Below are 25493 nucleotides of genomic sequence, written 5' to 3'. Positions count from 1 at the left end.
TATTTAATCAGCAACTTATGAAAGCCATTACATTTTTTTAAATCAGGATGAAAAACATGGTCTACATATCTGCTTTGAGCTAATGCCAAGCCAGCAACAACAACAAAAAAAAATCAATTGATACTAATTACAGTTTCAAATACTTATATGGATTTTGGACATAATTTTGGACATGTTACTGCATTTCTCAGCCTCAGCTTCTGTGGTAAAAATTTAAAAGTCTTTATATCATTGCTGTATACATGGTTGTATGCTGGCAAGCAAGCCTGGGGTAATACAGTTGTACTCTGATTTTTACTGTTATATGAATACTTCCAGGCCATAATTTCCAATTAGCTTTTTTAACCTCCTTTTAGGATTTTTTAATCTTTTTTTATACTATATGGATTTGTTTTTACCTTGTTATAATTCTTTTTGCTTTGTTTTGTTTTATTTTTTTGCCAGTCCTAGGGCTTGGACTCAGGGCCTGAGCACTGTCCCTGGCTTCTTTTTGCTCAAAGTTATCACTCTACCACTTGAGCCACAGCGCCACTTCTGGCTGTTTTCTATATATGTGGTGCTGAGGAACTGAACCCAGGGCTTCATTTATGCAAAGCAAGCACTCTACCAGTAGGCCATATTCCCAGCCCTGGGTTTGAATTTTGTTAAGTACTCTTTGCATGCGAGCTGACTATGAGGCTTCCAAAGCTTGATAAATGAGTGTTGTAAAATGGTAACGAACCTCTGAATATATTAAATATTTTAAAAGCATTTAGCTATATACTTCAAATGAATGAATTATATCTCAATAAATCTGTTCTTTCAACCCATCAGGAAAAAAAACAGTAAACATTCATACTGTAACAGCTGACTGCTTGCTTTATTTATTTTTGTTGTTGTTATCGTTGCCAGTACTGGGGTTGAACTCAGGGCCTCACATGCCTGCTTGGCTTTCTTTTGCTCAAGGCTGGAGCGCTACCATTTGAGCCACACTTCTATTTCCCAGACTTTCTTACTTTCATATTGTCATTGAAGACATTTGTTTTCATGGCCCAATTGACTTTTCTATCTGTGAGAACATCTATCTGTGGATATTGTGAGATAAAATGGAATTCCGGACATTATCTGATTAGTTATCAGAAAGATTTTTTTCATTATTGATTATTCACCTAGAAGCATTTTCAGGGACAAACCGAAGTCATTAAGCTTATAATCTTGACAAATTTTTAAGGAGACAAGACTGAGCAAAGATGGAGACACTGAGACAAGAGTCAGTGTAAATGGTGAGCAGATGTCCTCTAAGGGACAGCGATAGAATACATTTCACTCATGACCTGCGAAGTGGCAGAAGACCAAGACTGCTTAGAGCAGAGGTGCCAGAGAAGGCTAGGAACCCAGCAGACATACAGAGAAGAACCATTTGTGATGACTATTAGAGAACAAGTTTGCTTTTCTAGCAGCTGTCCTGTAATTTGCTACCACAAACTCAGTCTGTGGGCCTCATTCAGTTCCAGCGTTTTAGAAGACAAATAGCCCCATGCTTCTGAGTTTAGAATAACTTTCTAGACTCAAAAAGTAACTTCCGTCTATTCGTTCCATTTTACTGTACTTGGTAAAAGACAATTCTTGTAACAAGTCAAAACTCTTTTCTGCTTTGTTTTTACAGAGGAAAAATAAAATGGGAAGACAATACGGTATGGGTACTTTTCTAGTAGATAAAGAACAACAAAAATTGAAATGTAGGCAAGAAGAACAATAACGAACATAAAACAGTATCTTGAAGGAAAATATCAAGGGTATTATTTAGCCAAGAAGCATCAAATCTGAATGTATAATGCTTGAAGGAGATAAATGGAATAAATGCATTATTCCTTAGCTATTTCTAGTAAGAGGAAAAGAAGTGCCTGGCGGAGACCCTCACTGTATGTTGACTCTGAACTTTGGTGATTTTTTTTCTGAGAAATGAAAATTTTTTGAATAATAAAACTAGCAAATCAAATAAAAAATTTTCAACAAGTTTTATTTTCGTATTATATCTGATGATAGCCAAAAATTAAGATGAGCTAAAAGAAAATAAAGTTGTTTATTATTTAAGTATTTAATTATCTGAACAATTATTTTAAGCTCCCCAAAGATGAGGAGGAGGAGGAGGAGGAAAAGAGAGGAGGAGGAGGAAAAGAGAGGAGGAGGAGGAGAAGAGGAGGAGGAGGAGAAAGGGAGGAGGAGGAAGAGGAGGAGGAAGAGGAGGGAGGGAGAGGGAGGGAGGAAGGGAGGGAGGGAGGGAGGGAGGAAGGAAGGAAGGAAGGAAGGAAGGAAGGAAGGAAGGAAGGAAGGAAGGAAGGAAGGAAGGAAGGAAGGAAGGAAGGAAGGAGAAAGAAAAAGAAAAGGAAGAAAGAGCTTTCTTAAAAGGGATTTTTGTTTCCATATAACTTTTTTTTTTTTTTTGGCCAGTCCTGGGCCTTGGACTCAGGGCCTGAGCACTGTCCCTGGCTTCTCTTTGCTCAAGGCTAGCACTCTGCCACTTGAGCCACAGCGCCACTTCTGGCAGTTTTTTCTGTATATGTGGTGCTGAGGAATTGAACCCAGGTCTTCATGTATACAAGGCAAGTACTCTTGCCACTAGGCCATACCCCCAGCCACGTTTCCATATAACTTTATAAATCCTTTCAAAGATATAACCAAAAACAGATAAATCATATTGGAAAATGTGTATTATTCTAGAAATACAAGAGACAAGAGACTTTGGGTTTCTGGCCACCACACTTAGCTTCCTCTTTCTATTCCTTTACCTATAACAAGCTGATATTCTGGCTGGCTTTTCAGATACAGTTTGAGAACTACATGCGGGCCACATACTTTATCTGCTTCTGGAGACCGCTTTTACTCAAAGAACCCGCTAAGCATAATGGTGACTGCAACTGCGGCCCGGTTCCTCCTTGGAGATGCCAGGCAAGCACGGTTTTTCCTCTCTCAAGGGGTGTAATTTCCACCCCACAACAGCCTTCCCGAGGCAGTCATAAACTAGGTTGGCAGAGCTCAAGTGGAGGGTCTGTAACTTTGAAAGCCAAACCACAACTATAAAAATCTCCAACCATTGATGGGATATGCTAGCTTTGGCCTTTCTCTCCATGCTCTTCCCAGGTCTTAAAACCCTGAGAGCACAATCATTTGTTGGCAGTACCCAAATAAAACAAAGTTTAAGTTTCCTATTTATATGTTTTTGTTCATTCTGGACCTCTCTGTCCACCCCCACACCCTCATTATAAAGCATCCAAACAGTGCTTGGCTTACAGTAAATACCCAGCTATCGCCAGCTGTGGCAATAATTACCATCATTACCCAGAGACAGGAAACTATGATCAATATTTAAATCTTAATCTATCTTACCAATACTTCCTAAAGAAAATCAATTGTGGGTTAAATTCTTTCATTCAAACTCTTCTCCTGTAGGATGTGTGTTTATTTTTAAGTCTGAGTGCTCTGTCTCTCTAACCCAACTACATGAAACTCTCAAATGAAGTACTGTGACAGCATGGCTAAATGTCAGAACAGGACTCAACAAAACCTGGCTGGCTGCATAGACTCAGAAGTTATAACACATTCTGGAAATAATTGGAAACATTTGAATATGGCCTGGATATGGAAGATACTATAGAATTGCTAATTTTATTACAAGTTTTAATGGTATGGTGACTACAAAGAAGGTTGTCTTTATTTTTGAAAGACACAGGCTGAAATACTTAGGGGGGAAGTATTGTGATGTCTGCATTTTATTCTCAAATGGCTTAACAAGAAGTTGTATTTTGGGCTGGGGATATAGCCTAGCGGCAAGAGTGCCTGCCTCGGATACACGAGGCCCTAGGTTCGATTCCCCAGCACCACATATACAGAAAAACGGCCAGAAGCGGCGCTGTGGCTCAAGTGGCAGAGTGCTAGCCTTGAGCGGGAAGAAGCCAGGGACAGTACTCAGGCCCTGAGTCCAAGGCCCAGGACTGGCCAAAAAAAAAAAAAAAAAGAAGTTGTATTTTTAAATACAGATTAAAAAGCAAATATGTCATAATGCTAATTGATGAAGAATTTATAGGGCTTGATTGTACTATAAGCTTTACATGAAAAAATTTTAAAGTTGGAAATAAAAAGATAAAAAAATGAAAAAGTTTTACTAAAGAAAATACCACACATTGCTTGAGGTATTTTACTGTAATAATATATGTTTATACATTAATATGATTTACTTATACTTTATAAGAGGCAAAGTATTTGACATAATTTCTCAACCTGAAATTAACAACCTTAAATGTATTATTTAACCTTAATGCTAGTTCATGAATTCCTTTATCTTAAATATAAATTAAAATAGCTCAGCACTTACTTTAAATTTGAGCCAATCAGTATAAGGACCATGAGTTAATATTTCAATTAAATTAAAAATTTCAATAATTATTTTCCATATTTCTTCTCTGTTTTTCTTCTTTGTCTAGGATAGTCTGTTTTAAACTCAAAGCAGCATCTTGAAATCCAGGATTTAAGTCTAGTACCTTCTTAAAATCTTCCAAAGCATCATCAAAATATCCTGTGCCAGAACCAAAAGGAAAAAAGAGAAAAACAGTGCTGAGTATCCTATTTATTACAACCAAGTTTAAATACACATACTTTCAGATTTGCAAACTTACAACCACTTCTACTGAAAGAAGCTTGTTCCTTGTAATAATGATACAGAGATGTGCATATCGAAGCAATGTCCTGTGTGATCACAGAACAACTACACCTACATTCATTCAGCTGTGGAGGGCAAGGGTGTTGCAAAGCGACTGCCTAGCATAGGGAAGGTTCTAGGTTTCATCCCAAGCACAGCAAAAAATAAATAAATAAATAAATAAAATTAGCTTTGGGTTTCTTTATACAACTTAATAGAGGAGCAGCGTCATGAAATTCCAACAAAAAATATATCACTTGTTTTACACAGTTTCAGTACAATTGAGAAATAGCTGGTTTTTATTTTCATTTTAATAAGTAATCGCATCCACGGTCTCTTTAATCCAGTGATCTAAAACTTCACTTTCTATTGTCTCCAAAGATGTTCACTCGGAAAAGTGTCACAGGTTATTGTCGGCATTACCCTCATTTTGCAGTTGGAAACGCACAGACACGAGTAATGGGGTCACCCCCACCCCGGTGCCCAGGGCCAATTCCCAGCCCAGCGCTCCGCTGTGATCTATAATGCCTAACAAAAGCCCTAAAATACACTCAGGTGTGCTTCCTTTTCTCTAAGCTCTAAACCTAAATTTCACATAACTTTACAATTTGATGCTTACTACATTTGTTTTTATAGCCATTCATAGCTTTGAAAAAAAAAAACAGAATAGTTAGTAAGGGGGAAGGAGCAAAAATTAGATTTAAAAACTTCTTACCCAGCCTATAGAGTATCAGCCCTCTGTTGTAATACGGAACTTCAAAATTGGGTTGCACTCCTATGGCAGCTGTGTAATCACCCATGGCTTCATAAAAGTCAACCCTGAAGTACTTGATTTGCCCCCTGTTGTTATACGCAGTAGCCAAATCCTCGGGGCTGCATTTGCTTTAAACATAAAAGTTCACATTAAAAACATGGCGTTACCAAATTCCTCTCGTTTCCACTTTCATTCTCTTCTGGGCGCTGTCAACCTTCATAGCTTGTAACATGCTGTGAAAAAAACCAAGCTGGAAAAAAAAGGTAGATAAATAGGGAACTGAAATGAATTTGTGTTTTAGCCTTGTTATCTTCTTTTGTGGAGTTGTAGTACAAACAGTGTTCATATGAGAAGCATGTGAGTTTCAGTGTTCAAAGCCCCTGTTTGTTGTCAACATGCTTTGCTAAAGACAATGCTAAAGGGATCGTTGCACATTTTCTAAGCTCACAGCAGCAGGGCAGAGAAAACAGATCAGATGCTTGCTGAGGAAGGAAGGAAAGGTAGCCAAAAGTTCAAGTGTGCTTAAGGGTGTGTCAAAAAGAGAATTATCAATTTGACTCTCAAACTTTGAAGTGACCTTAAAGCAATGAGATTTGGTGTCATTTTCTGATAAAGAAATGCAAGTTAGCCTTAGGTGGTAATTCAACAAGCGCACTGATGGTTAAGGAATGGAATGATCTCTGACACAGAGGTGCCCTCCTTCCAGCCCTGGCTGGAACCCTCCTCCATCCCCAACCAATACCAGGTTGGCCTCCTGCTAGGAGGCTGGCCTGTAGCCCTCTTGTGAGGTTCCAACAGTATCAGTTCTGGAGGCTGCCTAAGTTCCAAAAGTGAGCAGACCCTTCCCCTCGGGGCGTGGGTGCTCAGAGTTCTGATGTGCCCAGGTCACAGTACCCTTCCCCTTTATTGCCCCAAGGCATTCCAGTATGAGGCAAATCTCTTACAGGGAGAACTCGGCTCTGAGTCCAGAAACATTCTGTTCCTTTCTTTTATTACAATGAGATTCTCTCACTTAAACCAGAGAAGGTGCGCATTCAATTTCTCTCTTTTCTTTGTTAGAACCCATAGTGTAAGCAGACTTCTTAGAAAATAGGTGACTCCTTCCCTTAACATCTGGATCCTTGTGTGATCAGACAAGGACCGTGACGAGTAATAGTCTAGCCGACGTAATAGTCTAAATGTGCTGAGAGAGGAACCGATCCCATTTAGAAGTTTTCTGTCCTGTTGGCTTCCAGGGTACTTCTGGATGCCACCAGAAGAGGGCGCATGCCTGTCATCTCTCCACTAGGACACCAATGGACTGTAGCCCAGGATAGTTTGAAGAAAAATGTAGCCTTGGGACTTCAGTAAAACTTTAGTCGCTAAATTTGAGCCCTCCAAGCTTTGCTATAAAGTTTTATATTCTCGGAGGATGATACAATGTTAGATTTAAAATTAGATCTCATCCCAATGAACTCTAAAAGCCAACATTTCATGCAGTAATTTTGTTTTGTTTTGTTTTGTTTTTTGCACATCCTGGGGCATGGACTCAGGGCCTTGGCACTATTCCTGGCTTTTTTTTTTTTTTTGCTCAAGGCTAGCACTCGGCCACTTGAGCCACAGCGCCACTTCTGGCCTTTTTGTATATATGTGGTGCTGAGGAATCAAACCCAGGGCTTCATGTATATGAGGCAAGCACTCTTGCCACTAGGCCATATTACCAGCCCCTCATGCAGTAATGTTGTTTCTCCACTTTTTTCAAGGAAATAAGTTGACAAAGCTAATTTTGGAATATTATGATTTTGTAAACATGTACTGGAGTTTAACCAAGTTACATAATCCAAATGTGAATTTTTAGCATTTACTAGCGTTGGCCAAGACAAACTATGTGAAAATTAGATTATAGCTAAAATTGCACCTTTGGATATTAAAAAGAAAATATGATCAACTGTCTACAGTAAAAGGCACTCAAAGATTGCGAGTACTGCCTTGTTTCAAAAATATTCAGGAGAATAGTTAAAAAAAAAAGTAATTTAGGGGGAAAAATTAAGTGATGGAATTCACTTTCAATCCATGAGTGCCAAGAAGTCTCTCTGAACTGAAGGAAATTGATAGCACATTTTACAGATGAGAAACCGAGGCTGAGAAAAAGTCCCAGGGCTTTGGCAGAGAGAAAACGAGGGTGCAGGCACAGTGAACTCCACTAAGCTATGGCAGGACACCTATAAAGGACAGAATTTGCTATGCATACTTCTGCGCTTAGGCTGGAATATACAAAAGATGAAAAGTAAGAAGACTGCCCACATATCTATTGCTGGTGAGTATCTTTTTAAACTTACTAGGTAAGTCTCTCTTAGAGCTTGAAACAGGGTAGAAAACCAAGGAAGGGATGGTGGCACCATTCTAGTGCCTGTTCAGAAACTTCTATTAACTATAATTCAGATGTGCAGTTGAAATAAGAAAGCAATTTTATCTTTCTGTTTCAATTCTATAAGACTCGGGGCTGGGAATATGGCCTAGTGGCAAGAGTGCTTGCCTCAATTCTTTAAGTCTCTAACAGGGTAAGAATCCAGGCTTCAGTATTTAAACCTCATACAAAAGATAAGCTTGTATCCTATCAAAAAAAAAAAATCTTGGGGGGGGGGGGGGCTGGGGATATGGCCTAGTGGCAAGACTGCTTGCCCCGTATACATGAGGCCCTGGGTTCAATTCCCCAGCACCACATATATAGAAAATGGCCAGAAGTGGCGCTGTGACTCAAGTGGCAGAGTGCTAGCCTTGAGCAAAAAGAAGCCAGGGACAGTGCTCAGGCCCTGAGTCCAAGCCACACGACTGGCCAAAAAAAAACATAAATAAAATCTTGGGGACAGCACCCAGGCCCTGAGTTCAAGCCCCACAATTGACAAAAAAAAAAGAAGTCAAAAAGTCAAATCTTGTAGCTGGAGGAGTGCCTCAGGTGGTGAAGTGCCAGCTTTGGTAAACAGCGTTAGGCCCCAAATCAAGTCCCAGTACCCACAAAAAAAATAAATAAATAAAAATAAACCTTCCTGGGGAGAGGGTGATGTGGACAGTTCACATACCTGTCAAAACCATGGAACCAACCTCTCTAGGTTTCTCACCCTGCTCTACTCTACGCCATCAACTGACAAAATGTGAACTAACAAGAAATGCTACACATCTAGGCATAAAAGGCAAAGAGGCTGCAAATACTGCAGAAAGGGAAACCACAGGACATGACATATTGGGGGCCTGCCTATAAAGTATTCTTCCATAATGCTGAATCTAAGTGGGGTCAAAATTTAATTTACAAGCAATACAGTAGGCAGATGACAGTATTCAATGACACTCAAATGACACATTTGTTAAATCCAAAATGTGAAAACTGGGAGACAAAGGAATCTTTTAACTATAAGCTACAAGGCCGGGGGGGGGGGGGGGGGCGGTGTCCTTAAATGTTAAGAGAGACCAGATGTGTATCCTGAGTTGAATCAAAAACAAAAAAAAAAACAAACAAAAATCAACTGAGCAGGTAAGTGGAACTGTGGCTCAAAGTGGTAGAGTGCCAACCTTTAGCAAAAAAGTGCGGGTACAACACCCAGGCCCTTTAGTTCAAGCCTCACAACAGAGAAAAAGGGAGAGAGGAGAGAGGGAGAGAGAGAAGGAAAGAGGAGGAAAGAGAGGGGGAGAGGGGAGAGAGAGGGGGAGGGAGAGGGGGAGGGAGAAGGGGAAGGAGAGAGAGGGGGGCGAGAGAAGAGAGGAGAGAGAGAGAGAGAGAGAGAGAGAGAGAGAGAGAGAGAGAGAGAGATCCAAAAGTCAACTGAGCAGATAACAAAACTTTTATTGGTCCATTAACTGACCAAATAACAATAGAGCACTCTTACAGGCCAATCAGAAAAGTTCTAACACTGTATTTTTGATGTTAAACCATTCTGTGACACTAATGACAGCGTGGCCAGGTCGTTTAAAGAATGCCTAACTTCGAAGAGTGCGTTCTGGACCATCCTTACAGGAATCTCAGGTCTGGGTGGGCAGATCAGGCTTAAGCCCAGGGATGAATGCCTAGCGGCTCATTATACTGCTTTCAGCATGTTTAAAATGTTCTCTGCAACTATTTTTTAATTAGAAAAAAAAAAACAAAGACGAAGGCCAGGTACTAGAGGCTCGCACTTAAAACCCGGCTCGGGAGGCTGAGATTCGAGCATCCTAACTGGAAGCCAGGCAGGGCTGAGAAGTCCGTCCGTCGAGGGCTGTGACCCAAGTGGTAGAGCGCCAGCCTGGAGCACAAAGGGGCAGTGCCCAAAGCCCTAGCTAGGGCGGAAGGCGCGCTGCATCGGCCGGGGCTGGGCTTTGCCCCTGGGCGCTTGGCCATCCTCCTCTCGGGCCTCTCCACCAAGGCCAACAGCGCCAGCGGCGACCCCCGGAGCCGAAGGAAGAAGCCGCGCCGGCCACGGACACCCAGGATTCTCCCTCTCCGCCCGGCCCCGCCCCCCGCCCCCGCGCCGCTGCGACGCGTCTCGCGATAGTTACCTCCCGCGACCCTCGCCAGTGGCGGGTGCCGCGCTTGCGCACTGGAGGATGTAGGCCGAGTACAGCGCTTCGGCCTCGGCAAACTCTCCCTTGTCGAAGTGGGTCTGGGCCAGGGCCAGGGCCGTTTGGGCTTCGTGTCCCGGCCGGCCTGCCATCGAGGCCGCGGGCCTGGCTCGCGGTGTGGGAGGGGAATTGACTTTGTGGACGATAAGGGCGGCGCCACGAGCCCACTTCCGCACCCCGGAATTACATTTGCTAATTAAAAAAGAAGCCCTCGGCGCTCGCGGAAGGGTACTCGTATTCTCGCGAGACAAGAGGCGGGTCGCGCCTTCTTCTTTCCCTCCTCCTTCCGCCTAGCTTCCCGGAAGAGCCCAAACGGCTGCAGGTCGGGAGGTCTGACGTGACTTCCGTGCCCGCGGTGTGTGGAACCTGCCCGGAAACGGTGAAGTCCTTCCGGTGCGCCGAACACTGCTTCCGGGTCACCAGTAGACCAGGTCCTGAGAGCTGCGTGTTCTTTGGGCCTCAGTCCGAATCCAACCTTGTCCTGGGCGACTGGGCGAGGCTTGAATCCTGCGCTGCCCCGAGCCTTCGCTCCCGCGCCCGTCAGGAATTCAGTTTGTCCTGATTGGCTCAGGAAGTAAAGAAAATAAAAATGCATCTGACACTATTTCCATGCCAGGTCTTCAATAAGGTTTGAATTACGTACTTTTCGCTTTCATTTTTAAAAGGAAAGCTTTTTGCCACCGAAAACGAAGGTGATGCAGTGATACATATATACGTATAATATATACACGTACGTATATACGGCCAGTAGAAATGAGAAATTGAAAGACCACAAAAAAAAATTGTTAAGCAAGCTAGTGTTTTTCTGGGGTTAAAAAAAAGGACGTGCACCCTTACTTGCTTTTTAGGCCTTTCTGCTGCAGACAGCTTGTTTGGAATTGGAATCATTCCATTGTACCAAGGTAATTTCCCACCAGATATATTAGCACAGACAGACTTCAAAGACTCCACCTTTTCTTTTAATGTTTCCTAAATGCCCCTGGACTCTAAGCCTCTTCTAGCTCATTATTCTCACTCTGCAACAGGTGTGCGTGCATAAAATTATTAAATGTGACATGGAGGGAAGTGAGTTAACCTAAGTATAAACTACAATACCAATGTAGCATACTTTATTTTATTGCCTCGTTGAGTATCAGCCAAATTTAAGGAAATCTTTATTAAATAGTTTTTAAGTCTTTTGCCACAAAACAGGAGCATGTGACTTCACAAAACAGCTGTATAAAGAGGTAAGAAATTTATCTGTTACTGAGGGCATTTTCCCTCTTCTAAATCAATAATAAATCAAAATAGGTATCAAGAAAGAATCTCACACACACAGAACAAGACACTTTATTAAATGAAGGATGCATCTGTGACAATGTTTCAAGCAGCACTGTAACAAAATGATTGTTTCTGTAGAAACTTTTATTTCCTAAGCAAAGCCCAAGCTTTCTGAACAATACAAAAGAGTAAATACCAAATGCCTTCTCTTGAGATGGAAAAAAAAATTTTAATGAAACAACTCAGTTCCTTAAAAATGCTTTAAAATGTCATCTTCTGAAAACACATATAAAACAGTCAATTCTTACTTAAAGTAAAGCAAAAATGAAGCTCATTTCACACTATAGTTGCTTCACTCTATTCAGTGTTCCCACTCCTATTCCTCCTACACCCTCACTTCCTTGACATCGTGATAAAAATATTTATCTGCAGTATTTCCATGGTATCATAAACAACATACATAAATAATTGATTTAGGTAAAATAAAGCCCATATCCATTTCACAATTGTATTTTTGTGCAAAACTTATTATCTTTATATTTTGTGTAAAAAATACAACCATAAAATGGTGGCACTGATTTTCATACAAAACTCATGGAACTCAACATTATTAGATATACAGGTAAAGCAACATATATTTTGCAATTACATATAGATCATCTTTAATCCACTGGACTATGACATAAGGGACAGAAGTTGTAGTTACTGATTTCCTGAGCAAGAACATAGTGTTTGCAGACTTTACACATCCAGAACTGATATTCAATGATTGGGCTTCCTGTGGCAATGCATGTTGGGAGTTTACCTTCACCACTACGAAAGCAAGAGGAAAATTAATTAATTATACTCTAATATTTTCAATTTGTCTAACCTTATTTAATACACTTACAAATTCAAGAAAAAATCCAAAGTAAACTTCAAATAAAGCATTTTTATTCCAAAAAGTTTTAATTATTTTAAAAAATTATTCTTGTAATAAAAGATCATCATGCCTTTGACAGATTAAGTAAAAGACTATAATGTTAAGAAAAAGTATTGCAAAATTTAGTGCTTTAATTATATAACTATTGTACATAAAGAAATCTAAGTTTCCACTGAAGTAAATTAAGCTGTTCATTATAATTAGCTTACCCTTCAAGAATGCTGTTCAATTCAGATTTTCTGTTATCTTTTGGAATATGTTTGGTGAAGATTTCTAGAGCAAGGTCTTCATACTGCTGTTTCTGTTCTGCAGTGAGACTGTCTAAAGATTCAAGTTTAATAAAAGCTTTTGAACAGGTGCCAAAAGCTCTACAGGCACACGCACAGAGTGCTAACAGTGAGTAGATCTCCACCGCAGGAATGATGTCCTCATAGTCTCTCAGATGAAGAGCTAGAGAAAAGGGAGGCAATGGACGGTGGAGGTCAGTGAACATGCACTGGAAAGGATCTCTGTTCAGAGGTTCAAGTTGAACTTACAGGAACTTAAAACAGTGAGAGACTAGGAGGAACACACTTAGGAGGAAGTAGGGCACATGATCTCCAGGTCCTGTGAAAATAGCAACCACCAAACAACGCACATGACTATGCTGAATTAGAATACAAAAAAACTTCTGATATACTTTTGTTCCATTCCATGTAGAAATTTCCATGATAAAGACTTATAAATGGTAGGGAGAATCAATATATATGATGTGCTATATATAGTCTCTGAAGAGCTCTTATATATTATAACAAATAAGAAAAAAATCACCCTTACAGGAGTATTCAAATAGAATAATTTTTCTATAATATAGGTTGTTTAAACATGTCCATTGTCATATACGCTAATAACCTATCAGGATGAGAGGGCACTAATCTCTTGGTGATGACATGAGCCAGCAGAGATGACCGCACAGTGGCCATCCAAAGTGACGGACGGAAGGTGGGGCGGGCTATAACAGGCTGGCATGGCTGGCGTGGCCAAGCTGAAAGAACAGTAATATATCAGTCATTCCTAGAACTCACAATTATGCTCTCTGGAGGTAATTATGTAAACTATCATATTGTCAATCCAGAAGAAATCTAGATATAAATAATGTATGCAAATAATCTTCTATAAACTATAATATATAAGCACTGTGGACTATTATATAGCTTTTAAAAAGTATACAGATTTATGTTTGCCAAAGAGGAAAATTTTTTATACAAATTATTAGATTATTTTATTTTCTTCATATTTTCTGCTTTGACCAAAATTATTAGGAAAGATTATTTTTATTAAAAAATCTTTAACACGTTATTCTTTTTTTAAGCACATAAGACTCAAGTAGGAATAAGAACCTATATCTTTGTTGAAATTATATTACATCCTCAGTGGTAGAAATATTGAAAGAATTATCCTAAAAGAATCAAATAAGAAAATAAAAATCGGGCTGGGAATGTTGCTTTACGGTAGAGTGCTTGCCTAGCATGCATGAAGAACTGGGTTCAATTCCTCAGCACCACAGAAACAGAAAAAGCCAAAAGTGGCACTATGGCTCAAGAGGTAGAGTGCTAGCCTTGAACATAAAGAAGCCAGGGACAGTGCTCAGGCCCTGAGTTCAAGCCCCAGGACTGGCAAAAGAAGAAGAAGGAGAAGGAGAAGGAGAAGGAGAAGAGAAGAAGGAGAAGGAGAAGGAGAAGGAGAAGGAGAAGGAGAGGGAGAAGAGGGAGAAGAAGAGGGAGAAGAGAAGGAGAAGAAGAAGAAGAAGAAGGAGGAGGAGGAGGAGGAAGGAGGAGGAAGGAGGAAGAGGAGGAGGAGGAGGAGGAGGAGGGGAGGAGGGGGAGGAGGGGGAGGAGGGGGAGGGGGAGGAGGGGGAGGGGGAGGAGGGGGAGAGGGAGGAGGAGGAGGAGGAGGAGGAGGAGGAGGAGGAGGAGGAGGAGGAGGAGGAAAGAAAAATCATCATCATGTTTTATTGATCTTTGCCTTAAAATCTCTAGCCAGAGGAATGAGAAGAGAAAAATAATAAAATTTGAAAAATCCATCCTGAAAATAAAATAGATTTTTGCTAAAATCAACTTTTGTGTGGTATAATTTACATACACATTACATTATATACAGACTTATCCAATAAAATACATTAAGTGTGAAGTTTGATAAATTGCTCACATATTTTCATATGACTATAACCAAAATATCGAACATTTTCATCATGCCCAAATACACTCCTTTATACTATGCTTTCTATCACATTAGACGGTTTTCTTTAGATTTTCATAATATATTGACTGAAACAATTTAAAAATAATAATAATAAAGTACACAAGAGTAGAACCTATTATACTTCCCAATATTATAAAGTTTTAAAAACCACTATATAGACAGAGATGTAGTCATGATTCTAGACAGGGACAATACAGATCTCCAAAAGAATAAAGACTGAACTGTTAAATATTTAACCTTGAGGGGAGAGAGTACAAATGCTACCCTTTTTCTTTTCTCAAATATCCAATATCTAATATCTACGTATAAGAAGAAAATTGTCAAGAAGAGACTACATAACTACACTATTCATAGTTTTAATTACTTAGTATTATATAGCAAGTAATTCTATACAACTTATAGTTATACTACATATAGTTTGCTAATCATATTGTTTTCATAAGCAAATTATATATATATAACTTCAAACAGGTGTATAACTTCAAACAGGTGTATAACTTCAAACAGGTGAAAATAAGTCCATAGGGGGAAATGTTACTGAAATTAATAAAGAGACAAATGGAGGAAGCAGGCCGTACATACGACACGCATTAGGTGATGAGCCCACCTGTCTTCAAGGCAGTATCGACATATCCCTCATAGAGCTGCCTCTGAGCGAGGATAAAGAAGTGGTAAGCCTCTGCACCTCGCCATGCGTTATCTGTCAAACGACTGGTTGTGGACTGGGCTTCCTCTTCCATTAAGCCCGCCAAAGCAGAAGTGGCCTAGGAGAAAAGCACACACGCACACACACGCATACACGCACACACGCACGCACACACACACACACGGAATCAGCCCCACACAGAGACTTACAATGAAGGCAAGACCTGAAATGGCGCTAACACAACATGCCTAAATTTGAGCAAACTGTGTCATAAGGCTCTTCTTACAGACTTGATTTTTCTATTAACATTCATATTTTCAGTCTGATCAAATTTTAAAACAACTCATAATTAACTGCAGTTCATTTAACTTAATTTGTAACATATGTATAAAGATGCACATATTCGCCAGGCAGGAAAGTCTGTGAGACTCTTATCTTTAATCACAGAAAAAGCCAGAAATGGCTCAATGGCTCAAGTGGTACAGTGCTAGCCTTGAGCAAAAGGAGCCCAGTGACAGCACCCAGGCCCAGAGTTCAAGTCCCAGGACTGGCAAGAAAAAAAAAAAAAGATACACATATTCTAAAGGAGATTCTAAACTCTCTGATCAGAAAGGGAGATTTACTAAGCAAGTAAAAATTTTACAAAAAAAAAAATAAAGCTAACACTAGCCTTTTAGAAAAATCATTCTATATTTCTACAGAAATGTCAAAATCAGGCATGCCTTCTCTGGGCACGGAAAAGAAATGAATGCAGACATGCACTATAAAGGGCCTATCCATAAAGAGGTGGGCTCCATCTTCCTGTCTTAGTCACTGAAGCTGGCTTCACACCATTTAATGGTACCGAATGCTCTGTCTTACCTGTGAACTCTTTCCTTGAACTTTCCCCCGTTGGGTGTTTTTCATTTGTTCATGGTACTGCTCTATGAGTAAGGCTGAGAGTACATAGAGCTTCTTAACACGCAGTGGTTTAGTCCTTTTCTTTGCCTCTTCATCTGCAACCTTGAAACAGTTCAAGATTGGGGAAGACAGTTGTAAAAATATCATCTTTTCTGAAATCAACTGAAATTTGATTCTCTAATAAAGGAAGAAGCTCAGTTAAGATGTTGTATAAACACTACTACTGGGCCTAATGTTTTAAAAGCAATTTTCTTTTCCTTTATTACTTGCAAAAGGAGTTAGTTCTTTCCTTAGTTTTTAGGCTTTGGAGTTAAGACTGTTGGCAATCTTAGGAAATAAAATACTATCTGATATTAGTAAAAATCAGGGTAAAGAAAATTATGATGGAATAAGTGTTATTTTCCATAGCACACAGATTTATAAATAAAGTTTCAAATACACAAAGATAGTGTGGCATTACCATAGTTCATCCTTCAGAAGTTTAAACTTATTTAAATGGTTTTGAGGGAAAGTTTATCCTTTTTAATTAAATCAGACAAATGCAAAATCTGCATGGATTACCAGTTAATATTCCCTCCAAATGGACAGTTTGCACCATATAAGGTTTAAAATTTTGTACATTAATAAGGACTTAAAACTATCATTGGGGAAAATGAAAGAAGGAGTGACATTGACCAAGAAGCATTATACTCAAAACCTGACATATAGAATTGTAACATCTTTGTAGAGCTACTTAATAATAAATAAATAAGCAAATAAATGTATCATCAATAGGATTTAATTTCTTGTTAAGATAATGGATTTTTGACAGTCCCAGTGAATTCTTTACTTTTTTGTTAACTTCAGTACCAAAATACAAAATGTTTAGGTATAAAGAAGCTGCTGGTGTCAGTAAGTAGCCTTGGTAGTAGAAGGTAATGAATAATACACATAATTAAAGTAGTAATAAAAATATATGGGTTCGCTATAACAAATATTTTGTCTCCAAAGATAAAGAAAATGTGTTCAGTAGTATATGTTTACATTTCTGAGGGACTAGAGATATTGCTCAGTGACAGAGAACTTGTCTAGCATGCTTAATTCCCAGTACCACAAAAAAATTTCTAGACAAAAAGAAAATTTAACTAGAATAAGCCAAACACTCACCAAGATTGTTACATTACCTTAAACATTAGTTTAGCAGCATCGAAAAAGTAACTGGCTTTCCGGTAGAGTTCTATGGCATCAAGAGTTTTATTCTTTTCCAGTAAGTGAGAGGCATACCTAGCCAACAAGGATCCAATTTCTTTCATATTATGACTTTTAGCCAATTCAACAGCTTTGTTCCACTAGGGAAAAAATTATACCATTCAGTCACTCAATGGCTGACAACACACTTATCATACACTTCACCCATAAAAGACTGTGGGGACTCGAGCTGTGCTTCAGCCATACAGTGTGTCTCAGTGCCTTACTTGGTTGAGATGCACACAGGTGTCCACCGCAGACTTTGGTTGATTACATTTCAGAAAGGCATTCACTGCTTGTTCACACATTCCAACTCGCTCAAACATTTCTGCTATTTCCTGTAAGCACAAAACAGAATCAGAGCTCACAGTCCAAGAAAATCATTTATATTTTAATTTAGCAAAACTCCATGAGGTAGGTATAAAAAATAGTAATGGATAGGTAGAGTGACTTTTTTTTCTTTTAAACAGAGAAGAGGAGCAGAGGCTACAAAATGGAACAGAAGCTAGCCTCAGCATCTGTAGATGCTAAGCTCTATAGATCTCCTTCTATAGAACTTCACTGGCTCAGGCCCTGGAGACACTGCCATTCTACCTTCTCCCAGCTAGTGTACAAAACTGTCAAGCTCCAAAATGATCCTATACTAGAAGGGGGGAAGGGAGAGGGTTTAGGTGAACTGTTACTATGCTCGGCCAAATTTTCGAGGCTCTAAAGCACCTCTCTATAAAGGAATGTTGCAATGAGTGTAAGCAGGGACTGCCAAGGGATCAGTGGAAGTGGAAGGAGACAAATAAAAAGAAGAGTACTAGAGGGTGAAGAGGATCCAAGAATGAGAAATGATAGCATAAGGAAACCCACCAAACCACATTAAAGGGTTGAGATAAAATGGGGGATTAAGGAAATATAAGTGTGGACTTGTTCAAATTACACTACATACATGTGTGATATTATCATAATGACGCTCCCCTGTGCTTTCAATATTTACTAATAAAAATAACTTTTAAAAACTGATCATTTACTACATGGCAATGTAGTTCTTTGTAACCTTTCTATGTCAGCACTTTATAATATTTACGATTATAGTGAAAAAAGAATGAGGCAACCACTGGAAATAGTTACAGAGGAGCAGAGGGAGAAAGATAGGGAGGGAGAGAAAGAGAGAGGAAGGGAGGGAGAGAAGGGGGAGGGAGGGAAAAAGGAAGGAAAGGAAGGAAAGAAGGAAGGAAGGAAAGAAGGGAGGGAGGGGGACGGAAGGAGGGAGGGGGACGGAAGGAGGGAGGGGAGGGAGGGAGGGAAGGAAGAAGGGAGGGAGGGAGGAAGGAAAGAAAGAAGCCAGCTCATCAAAAGATAGGAAGCAAGGTAAAAAGACAAGAAGACATTCAGAGAATCTGGGCAGACAAAAACATCAAGATTCTAATCTCCAATTAACCAGCATAAAGCTGAAGTGGTAGAGCACCAGCTAGGCAAAAAGCCAAGGGAGAACATGAATCCCCAAGTTCGACCCCAATACTGGATCACACAAAGAAGAAACCACCATTACAGGGATTTAATTCACAATAAAAAAATCAAATTACAGAATTCTATATTATCTATTAACACAAGGAAAAACACAGCTCTGTGCGACCAGATCCTGTGGTATTGTACAGCTCAGCAATTCACACACTAAACCAAGAAATACACTACTAACGCACTAACAATGTGCAATAACTAAAGGCAGCTTAAAGGAGCATCAAAAAAAAGAGAACTCTGCTTTTAATTTCTTTTAAAATTAAATAATTAAGATTCTAAAATTTAAACCTAAGATGCTGAAATTTTCAAATAATATTAAGATATTTTGAAGCAAATGCCTGTCAACATATCATTTCATCTGTAAATATTCCATGTTTTAAAAGTTATTTTAAAAGCTGTTTTAAGGGCTGGGGATATAGCCTAGTGGCAAGAGTGCCTGCCTCATATACATGAGGCCCTAGGTTCGATTCCCCAGCACCACATATACAGAAAACGGCCAGAAGCGGCGCTGTGGCTCAAGTGGCAGAGTGCTAGCCTTGAGCGGGAAGAAGCCAGGGACAGTGCTCAGGCCCTGAGTCCAAGGCCCAGGACTGGCCAAAAATAAAGAAATAAATAAAATAAAAGCTGTTTTAAAAGCGATTTTATAAAACTGAAGAAATTATACAAAAGATATGTTGAAGTGCTAATCTGATGACCGCTTTCCCCCTCCACTTTCAAGTCTCTGTAATACTAATACATTGTATTGTAATGTATTGTATTAATTGTAATGTATTGTAATACATTGTTTTAAAATTAAAATAAAAACATCATTCTTTACCTAAGAAACTATAAAAGAATTTTTCAGTTATTCTTGTTGCAGAGGATATTTCCTGACTAGACATTAAAATTTTATAAGGTAACCTTCAAGAGCTAAAACTTGTAATACCTACTGGAAGCAACTTGTGGTTTTCTGGAAGTGAGTTGGCAAGATTCTCCAATCCCTCCAAATCTTCTAACATATAGTAACATTCTGCTAGGCGCTCCTGGTTCCGGCCTTGCACATAATACTGTACAGCATTCAACCTGTGAGAAGAAAAAAAGGAAAACTTCTAGGACTAACACGAACCTCCTACCAAAATGTTCTTTCACTAGAACTGTTGGTACAAGCTTTACTCCCTTGGTCATTCATCATCAACTATACAGTATCTTCAAATCATTTCAGCTGCAAAATACTATGCTAAAATTCTTTAGAGATATAAAATCATTTGTGTATCATCAGGAGATACTATACTCCCAAACACTGTCACATATAAATAAGCATACAAAATGGAAACTTAATAAATGCAATGGTTCCTGAAAGTAATCTATAATAACAACACAAGCAAATATAAACTGGTTTTTACTTTGTTCAAAAATAAGCCATATAACAACACCTTAGGATTAGCTACTATGATCTCAAACAATAGAAAGCTACCTGGATTTAAATGTGAGTTCTATGTCTGTAAACACCAAAATTTTATAATGCTCCTTTTCCAACTTGAAGGATTTCTTGTTCTCCACTTGAATTTAAAACTGTTTGAATCTTAGAACAGGAGGATGGTCTTTATTTCCTCAGCACTACTTCAAAGGCAAGTACTCAGGCAGCTACAATTCTAAGCATGCACAAATGCAAGAAGTGCTCTGGCCACTTTTACCTACCACTTTTGTCGGTCAGCAAAGTAGTCTCCAATGGCGTTGTGGGCTTGTTCAAGGAGACTGTCATCCGCATCACCAGATCCAGTTTTCAGGAGTTGCAGAACTCTAAACCAATCCCCCAACTTCAGCCGGAGGCCAATAGCAAGATCTCTACAAACAATGGCATTCATTCATTTATCCATCCATTCTACCAATATTAATCAAGTACCCACAACAAACTAAGTATAGCTCTGTTATAGAGCAGACAGACAAGGCAGCTCTCCAAACAGCATGACCAGGGAAGAGGAATTGAGAGGACCACTTGTATGTTTGTCTCATCCAAACTTCATATGGAAACTTAATCCCAATGTATTGACCAAGTGACTAAGCTAGTCCATGAGTGATTCATGTCTTTATAAGGGGAATCAAAGAAAACTCATGCCTTCCTACTATGTGAGAATACAAAATTCAAGGCCCATTCTGGAAGCAGAGATAGGACTGCCATCAGACGTGGTACCTGTGGCCCCTTGATCTTGGACAGCCAACCTCCAGAACTGTGAGAAATTAAAGCCTGTTCTCTAGAAAGTGCCTAGTCTCAGGAACTTAGTTATCCAAACACAAGTAGACAATGATACTAGTGAGGAAAAATCTATTTCCGCTGTTATTTTCCTGGACTTCCAACTTATTTAACAGTCTAATTAATCATTTCTTTTAATCAGATTCTGAGATAAGATCAGGTTTATTTCAAAACAGAACATCTAGCTTAAACATGTATGGCTTTTATATTACTTTTCAGTGCTTAAGTTTTATTAGCGATCTCCTGGAGAACAAAAAACAATAGTAAAAATTAGATGTAATATTTACAGCTGAGATGAAGTCCATACATTATATATGCATGTTTGTCTATATAATATTATGTAGATAGATACACACATCCACATACATCATTAAATATAAGCAGTAAGATTCAATGTCTGATGGCATTTGATTTTATACTTCCTGAGAGCAGAAAATTAAATAACAGCCTAAGTAAGAGAATTAAATCATGGATTGTAAAATAAATAATAAAAGCTCCTAGTTTCTATAGTCCTATCAATTTTTTCCATAAAAATGAGAGCAATCTCCACTGTCATCCATTAACAGATAAACAAAGAAGAAAGCTACCTCCAACGATAAAAAAAAACTCAGTGAGAGATATATGAAATATCTTGGTTGTAATCCAAACTGAAAATTATGTTCTAAAAAAGATGCTATGACCTGGTGTCAGTGGCTCATGCCTGTAACACTACTGAGGAGGCTGAGATCGGAGGATTGTGGTTCAAAGCCAGTCTGGGAAGGAAAGATCATGAGACTCTTATCTCCAATTAACTACTGAAAAGCTAGAAATGGCACTGTGGCTCAAAGTGGTAGAGCACTAGCCTTGAGCACAAAGGCTGAGAGACAGCACCTAGGTTCTGAGTTCAAGCCCCAGGACTGATACGCACGCACGCGCACACACGCGCGCACACACACACACACACAAGATGCTATGATATAATTAGTCTATTTTATATTGTAAAATACTTTGAACTCTAGAGAACTTGTAGATGCCTGCCACTTCACAACTTACCTTCTGTCCATATCAAGATACATTCTCTCGGCCTCTTCAAACCTGCCAAAGTAGGTAACCACTTCAGCCTTCTTCATTGACTCACTCTGCAGATTTCCCAGGCGCTTCACAAACTTAATGCCTTGGTAATCTCTGCAGCGCACAAATGCTTGCTCTGCAGTGTTCAAGTCCAGCTTCTGAAGGGCTGCTTCAGCCAACAGGCGCCTTTATTTTTAAAAAGGTAAGTTAAAAAAAAAAGAGGAGAGGAGGGGAATCTTACTATACCTATTGTTTTTAGAGAAGTGAATATTGTGCTGATATTGAAGACTCCCAATTCTAAAGTGAATTTCTGTATTTTAAAAAAAGAGCTAGGGGCTGTATCCCACTCATCATCCCAGCTACCTGGGACACAAAGGTAGGAGAATCATGGTCTAGGCTGGTCCTGCCAGGTAAGAACATGCTAATGTACCCAAAAAATAATAATAATTAAGGCAAAGAGGGCTGGCAGCACGGCTCAAACAGTAGAGCACCTGTCTAGCAAGCCTGAATCCCTGAGTTCAAACCTGAGTGTTATTTTTAAAAAAAAGAAAAAGAAGAGCAAGATGGAAAGCCTATTCCCATCTGAAAACTAATATGGAGAGCAGATGACAGCAAGAACTCTACACTTGGAATCTGGGGATTCAATACCAAAGTCGGGGGTGTGGGTTGTCCTCTATGAACTGAGACGCATCTTCGATTCCAACCTTCTCAATTAAGGCACGACTGTCTCGCAGAGATCGAATCTCAAAGTTAATTATATAATCCTTGTTTGGATGTTCTGGATTCTAAGAGCAAAGATGAAAACAAATAAATTCAAAATGCTGCCTCCCTAGAGAGTATGTTTCTTTCTTGCAATTAAAAATAAAACAAGCAGGGCTGGGGATATGGCCTAGTGGCAAGAGTGCCTGCCTCATATACATGAGGCCCTGGGTTCGATTCCCCAGCACCACATATACAGAAAATGGCCAGAAGTGGCGCTGTGGCTCAAGTGGCAGAGTGCTAGCCTTGAGCAAAAAGAAGCCAGGGACAGTGCTCAGGCCCTGAGTCCAAGCCCCAGGACTGGCCAAAAAAAAATAGAACAAGCAAACAAACAAAATCAAGTGCTCTATATCTTGAGCAAAACTAGGAAGAAAAGACATTCCAACAGCCAAAACTCCTGAATAAAGAAGTCCCTACTGAGCCACCAGCCTGACTTTGGGAGACATGGACAATGACAGGAGTTCTTCCTGACTCTCTCAGCTGTGTTTCTTTCCTGGGCACAAAATTCCCACCCAGTGTGCTACCCTTTGCCAGAGCAGAAAGCCACCGGCAGTCACCTCCCTTCCCCCAGTCTTTCATCTAAGGACAAAGTGTTTTATCCACACCAAAGAGGGAAACACTTAAAGGTGGCGACTGTGTATTTGTAGGTGTGAGAAACTCAGACTACCTTTGGGTTTTTAGCACCCCATCCCACTCCCTATTTCTACCTCATGTGGTCCTTCTGATAGGAGAACCCAGGGGCTCCCCTCTTTGGGACCAGCCAGGGTTTCAATAATATTCAGCCTACCCATAAGAACCAAAGCGCAAGGAAGAAAGTAGGGCTAGTCACAAGATCTGTCTTAGACCTCTGGCTCCATTCCCCTAACCAGAACACCACAGTGCCTGGTCCAAACACGAATCCCAGTCAAGCCGGCAAGAGAATAGAATCGTTTCCTTGTTCGTTAATTTACCTTCAATATCTCATCCAAAAGGACAGATTTGATTTCTAAATCCTCAAAGTTACAAATATATCCAGAAGTCTGAATGGGTTCCTTTAAAGACAAAGACAAGTGTTAGGGCATTATACAAAATGTCCCCTCTTTAGAGTGTTCTTTGTTCCTGATACTTACCTTTATTTTTAGTTATGTTATATATTTGTTATTGCAAAGGTGAAGGGCAGAGGGGTAACAGTTTCATATGTCAGATAGAGTACATTTCTTTTGTTTTTGTTTTTGTTGTTTTTTTTTGCCAGTCCTGGGGCTTGGACTCAGGAGTCCAATCCCCAGCCCCTAGAGTACATTTCTTTTCAAACAATGTCACCCCTTCCCTCACCGTCTCCCAGTTTTTCCCTCCCATTCACATGCACAAGTTGCATAGTAGTTCATTTTCAAAATAATGTCTAATGAGCACCACTGTTGCATTTGTTCACTCTTTGTCTCACCACTTCTGTGCTTCCTCTTTCCCACCCCCAAAGACAGATAAATGAACAAACAAGACAAAAGGAAAATAAAATAAACCTTCTTGTTTCCATTTCCTGGAATTCAATTAAATAAATATTTTTACATGATCAAATGCACATAGCTACTGTGCCCTTGTGATCCTCTCTCTCACATAAACAGAAAAGGCTAAAAGAAGCACTGTGGCTCAAGTAAAAGAAGCTCAGTGATAAGTGCCTAGGCCCTGAGTTTAAGCCCCAGGACTGTCAAAAAAAATTTTGAGGGGGGTGTTTTGTTGGGTTTTCTTGTTTGTTTGGTCCAACTCAGGGCTTTGTGCTTTTGCTTAGCTTTTACACTCAAAGCTAGCACTCAACCACTTGAGCCACATATCTACTTCAGCTTTTTGCTGGTTAATTGGAGATAAAGAGTCTTTCAGATCTGTCTGCCCAGGCTTCAAACCTGACAACCTCCTGAGTAACTAGGATTACGAGTATGAACCGTGGGCACCTGGTTCAAAGTCGTATCGTTGATTATACAGGCCCACCCAAGTCTCACAAAGCAGGACTAACCCCTCCATCACCTTCAGTACACATAACATGACAACAGCCATCCTTATGTGGATAAAACTATATCCAGTTATCAACTGTCAAACATCAGCTCATCTTCTGAGTGCTAATACAGACACTATGTCCTGAAGGAACAAACAGTCCAGCCTGTAGTTCTGCACCCCAATATATTACATTTTGAAGAGTATGTTTTTGTTATGCCCAGTAAGCAGCTTGAGGAATGGTTGGCAGAGTAACTAAACCTGCAAGGACCACAGCAGGCCAGTTTGATGAATGAGAGGAACAGAATAGTATAGTTCCCAAAGAAATCTAGGCAGTGGGAAGATTGTAAAATAATACATCCTTCAAATCTAATAGAAATTTTCTGCCAAGCCAGAAAAACAAATTCAAAGCTCGGTGCTATATCAATCATATGTGCTGAGCATACATTCTGAGCAGGCAGACATTACAAACATTTGTTTCTCCAGGCAGATGCCTTCTGACTGAGTATGCATGAAGACAAAAAAAGAAAGAAGACTCTATCATTCAAAACTATTCTGTTCTCATCCTGTGATCACCTGTCAGATTTCCATGTTTGCTTTCTGGAAGAGATCAAGATTCTCTGAAACCTCTGAAAGAAGCTCATACTTACAGGCCAAAGGCTGCAAAGCTGAATGTTGCTTTGAATCATTTATCAGGGTCTAAAAACCACAAAGACCCTAAGACCCTTTAGAGCTTTAACAGGGCCTTTGAGAGCAATTTACACCGGGCTATTTGCTGAATGGGGGTCC

At 39.7% G+C, this 25493-nt stretch overlaps 2 protein-coding genes across 2 annotated transcripts in view; both read right to left on the bottom strand.

Annotated features, from left to right (window-relative positions):
• Positions 1-4164: 4164 nt before the first annotated feature.
• On the bottom strand, positions 4165-10391 carry Ttc32 (tetratricopeptide repeat domain 32). Its single transcript, XM_048353387.1, has 3 exons — positions 9936-10391; positions 5391-5557; positions 4165-4552 (listed from the first exon to the last, which is right to left on the bottom strand). The coding sequence occupies exons 1-3, from the start codon at positions 10088-10090 to the stop codon at positions 4413-4415; spliced, it is 462 nt and encodes a 153-aa protein (XP_048209344.1). The 5' UTR covers positions 10091-10391; the 3' UTR covers positions 4165-4412.
• Positions 10392-11311: 920 nt separating this feature from the next.
• The window catches only part of Wdr35 (WD repeat domain 35), a 46615-nt gene continuing 32433 nt past the window's right edge, over positions 11312-25493 (bottom strand). The window contains exons 17-27 of the mRNA XM_048353361.1: positions 23693-23773; positions 22632-22768; positions 21966-22169; positions 20381-20527; positions 19633-19765; positions 17422-17532; positions 17131-17295; positions 15929-16069; positions 15029-15185; positions 12390-12630; positions 11312-12071 (exon numbers count right to left, since the gene is read on the bottom strand). Of these exons, the coding sequence (XP_048209318.1) occupies positions 11921-12071; positions 12390-12630; positions 15029-15185; positions 15929-16069; positions 17131-17295; positions 17422-17532; positions 19633-19765; positions 20381-20527; positions 21966-22169; positions 22632-22768; positions 23693-23773 (1668 nt within the window). The 3' untranslated portion in view covers positions 11312-11920. The remainder of the gene's footprint in view (positions 12072-12389; positions 12631-15028; positions 15186-15928; positions 16070-17130; positions 17296-17421; positions 17533-19632; positions 19766-20380; positions 20528-21965; positions 22170-22631; positions 22769-23692; positions 23774-25493) is intronic.

The sequence above is a fragment of the Perognathus longimembris genome, chromosome 8, assembly GCF_023159225.1.
Source record: "Perognathus longimembris pacificus isolate PPM17 chromosome 8, ASM2315922v1, whole genome shotgun sequence".
In the NCBI taxonomy this organism is placed as follows: domain Eukaryota; kingdom Metazoa; phylum Chordata; class Mammalia; order Rodentia; family Heteromyidae; genus Perognathus; species Perognathus longimembris.
The sequence above is the reverse complement of the archived record's forward strand: the minus strand, read 5'-3'. Positions and strand labels throughout refer to the sequence as shown.

What these genes read in the sequence shown, in the direction of transcription:
- Ttc32 (XM_048353387.1), bottom strand. Translation starts at nt 10,090, where the DNA reads ATGGCAGGCCGGCCGGGACACGAAGCCCAAACGGCCCTGGCCCTGGCC. An exon ending in ACTGGCGAGGGTCGCGGGAG is followed by an intron (nt 5,558 to 9,935) that starts GTAACTATCGCG and finishes TTATGTTTAAAG; the next exon opens with CAAATGCAGCCCCGAGGATT. An exon ending in GCTGATACTCTATAGGCTGG is followed by an intron (nt 4,553 to 5,390) that starts GTAAGAAGTTTT and finishes GTTCTGGCACAG; the next exon opens with GATATTTTGATGATGCTTTG.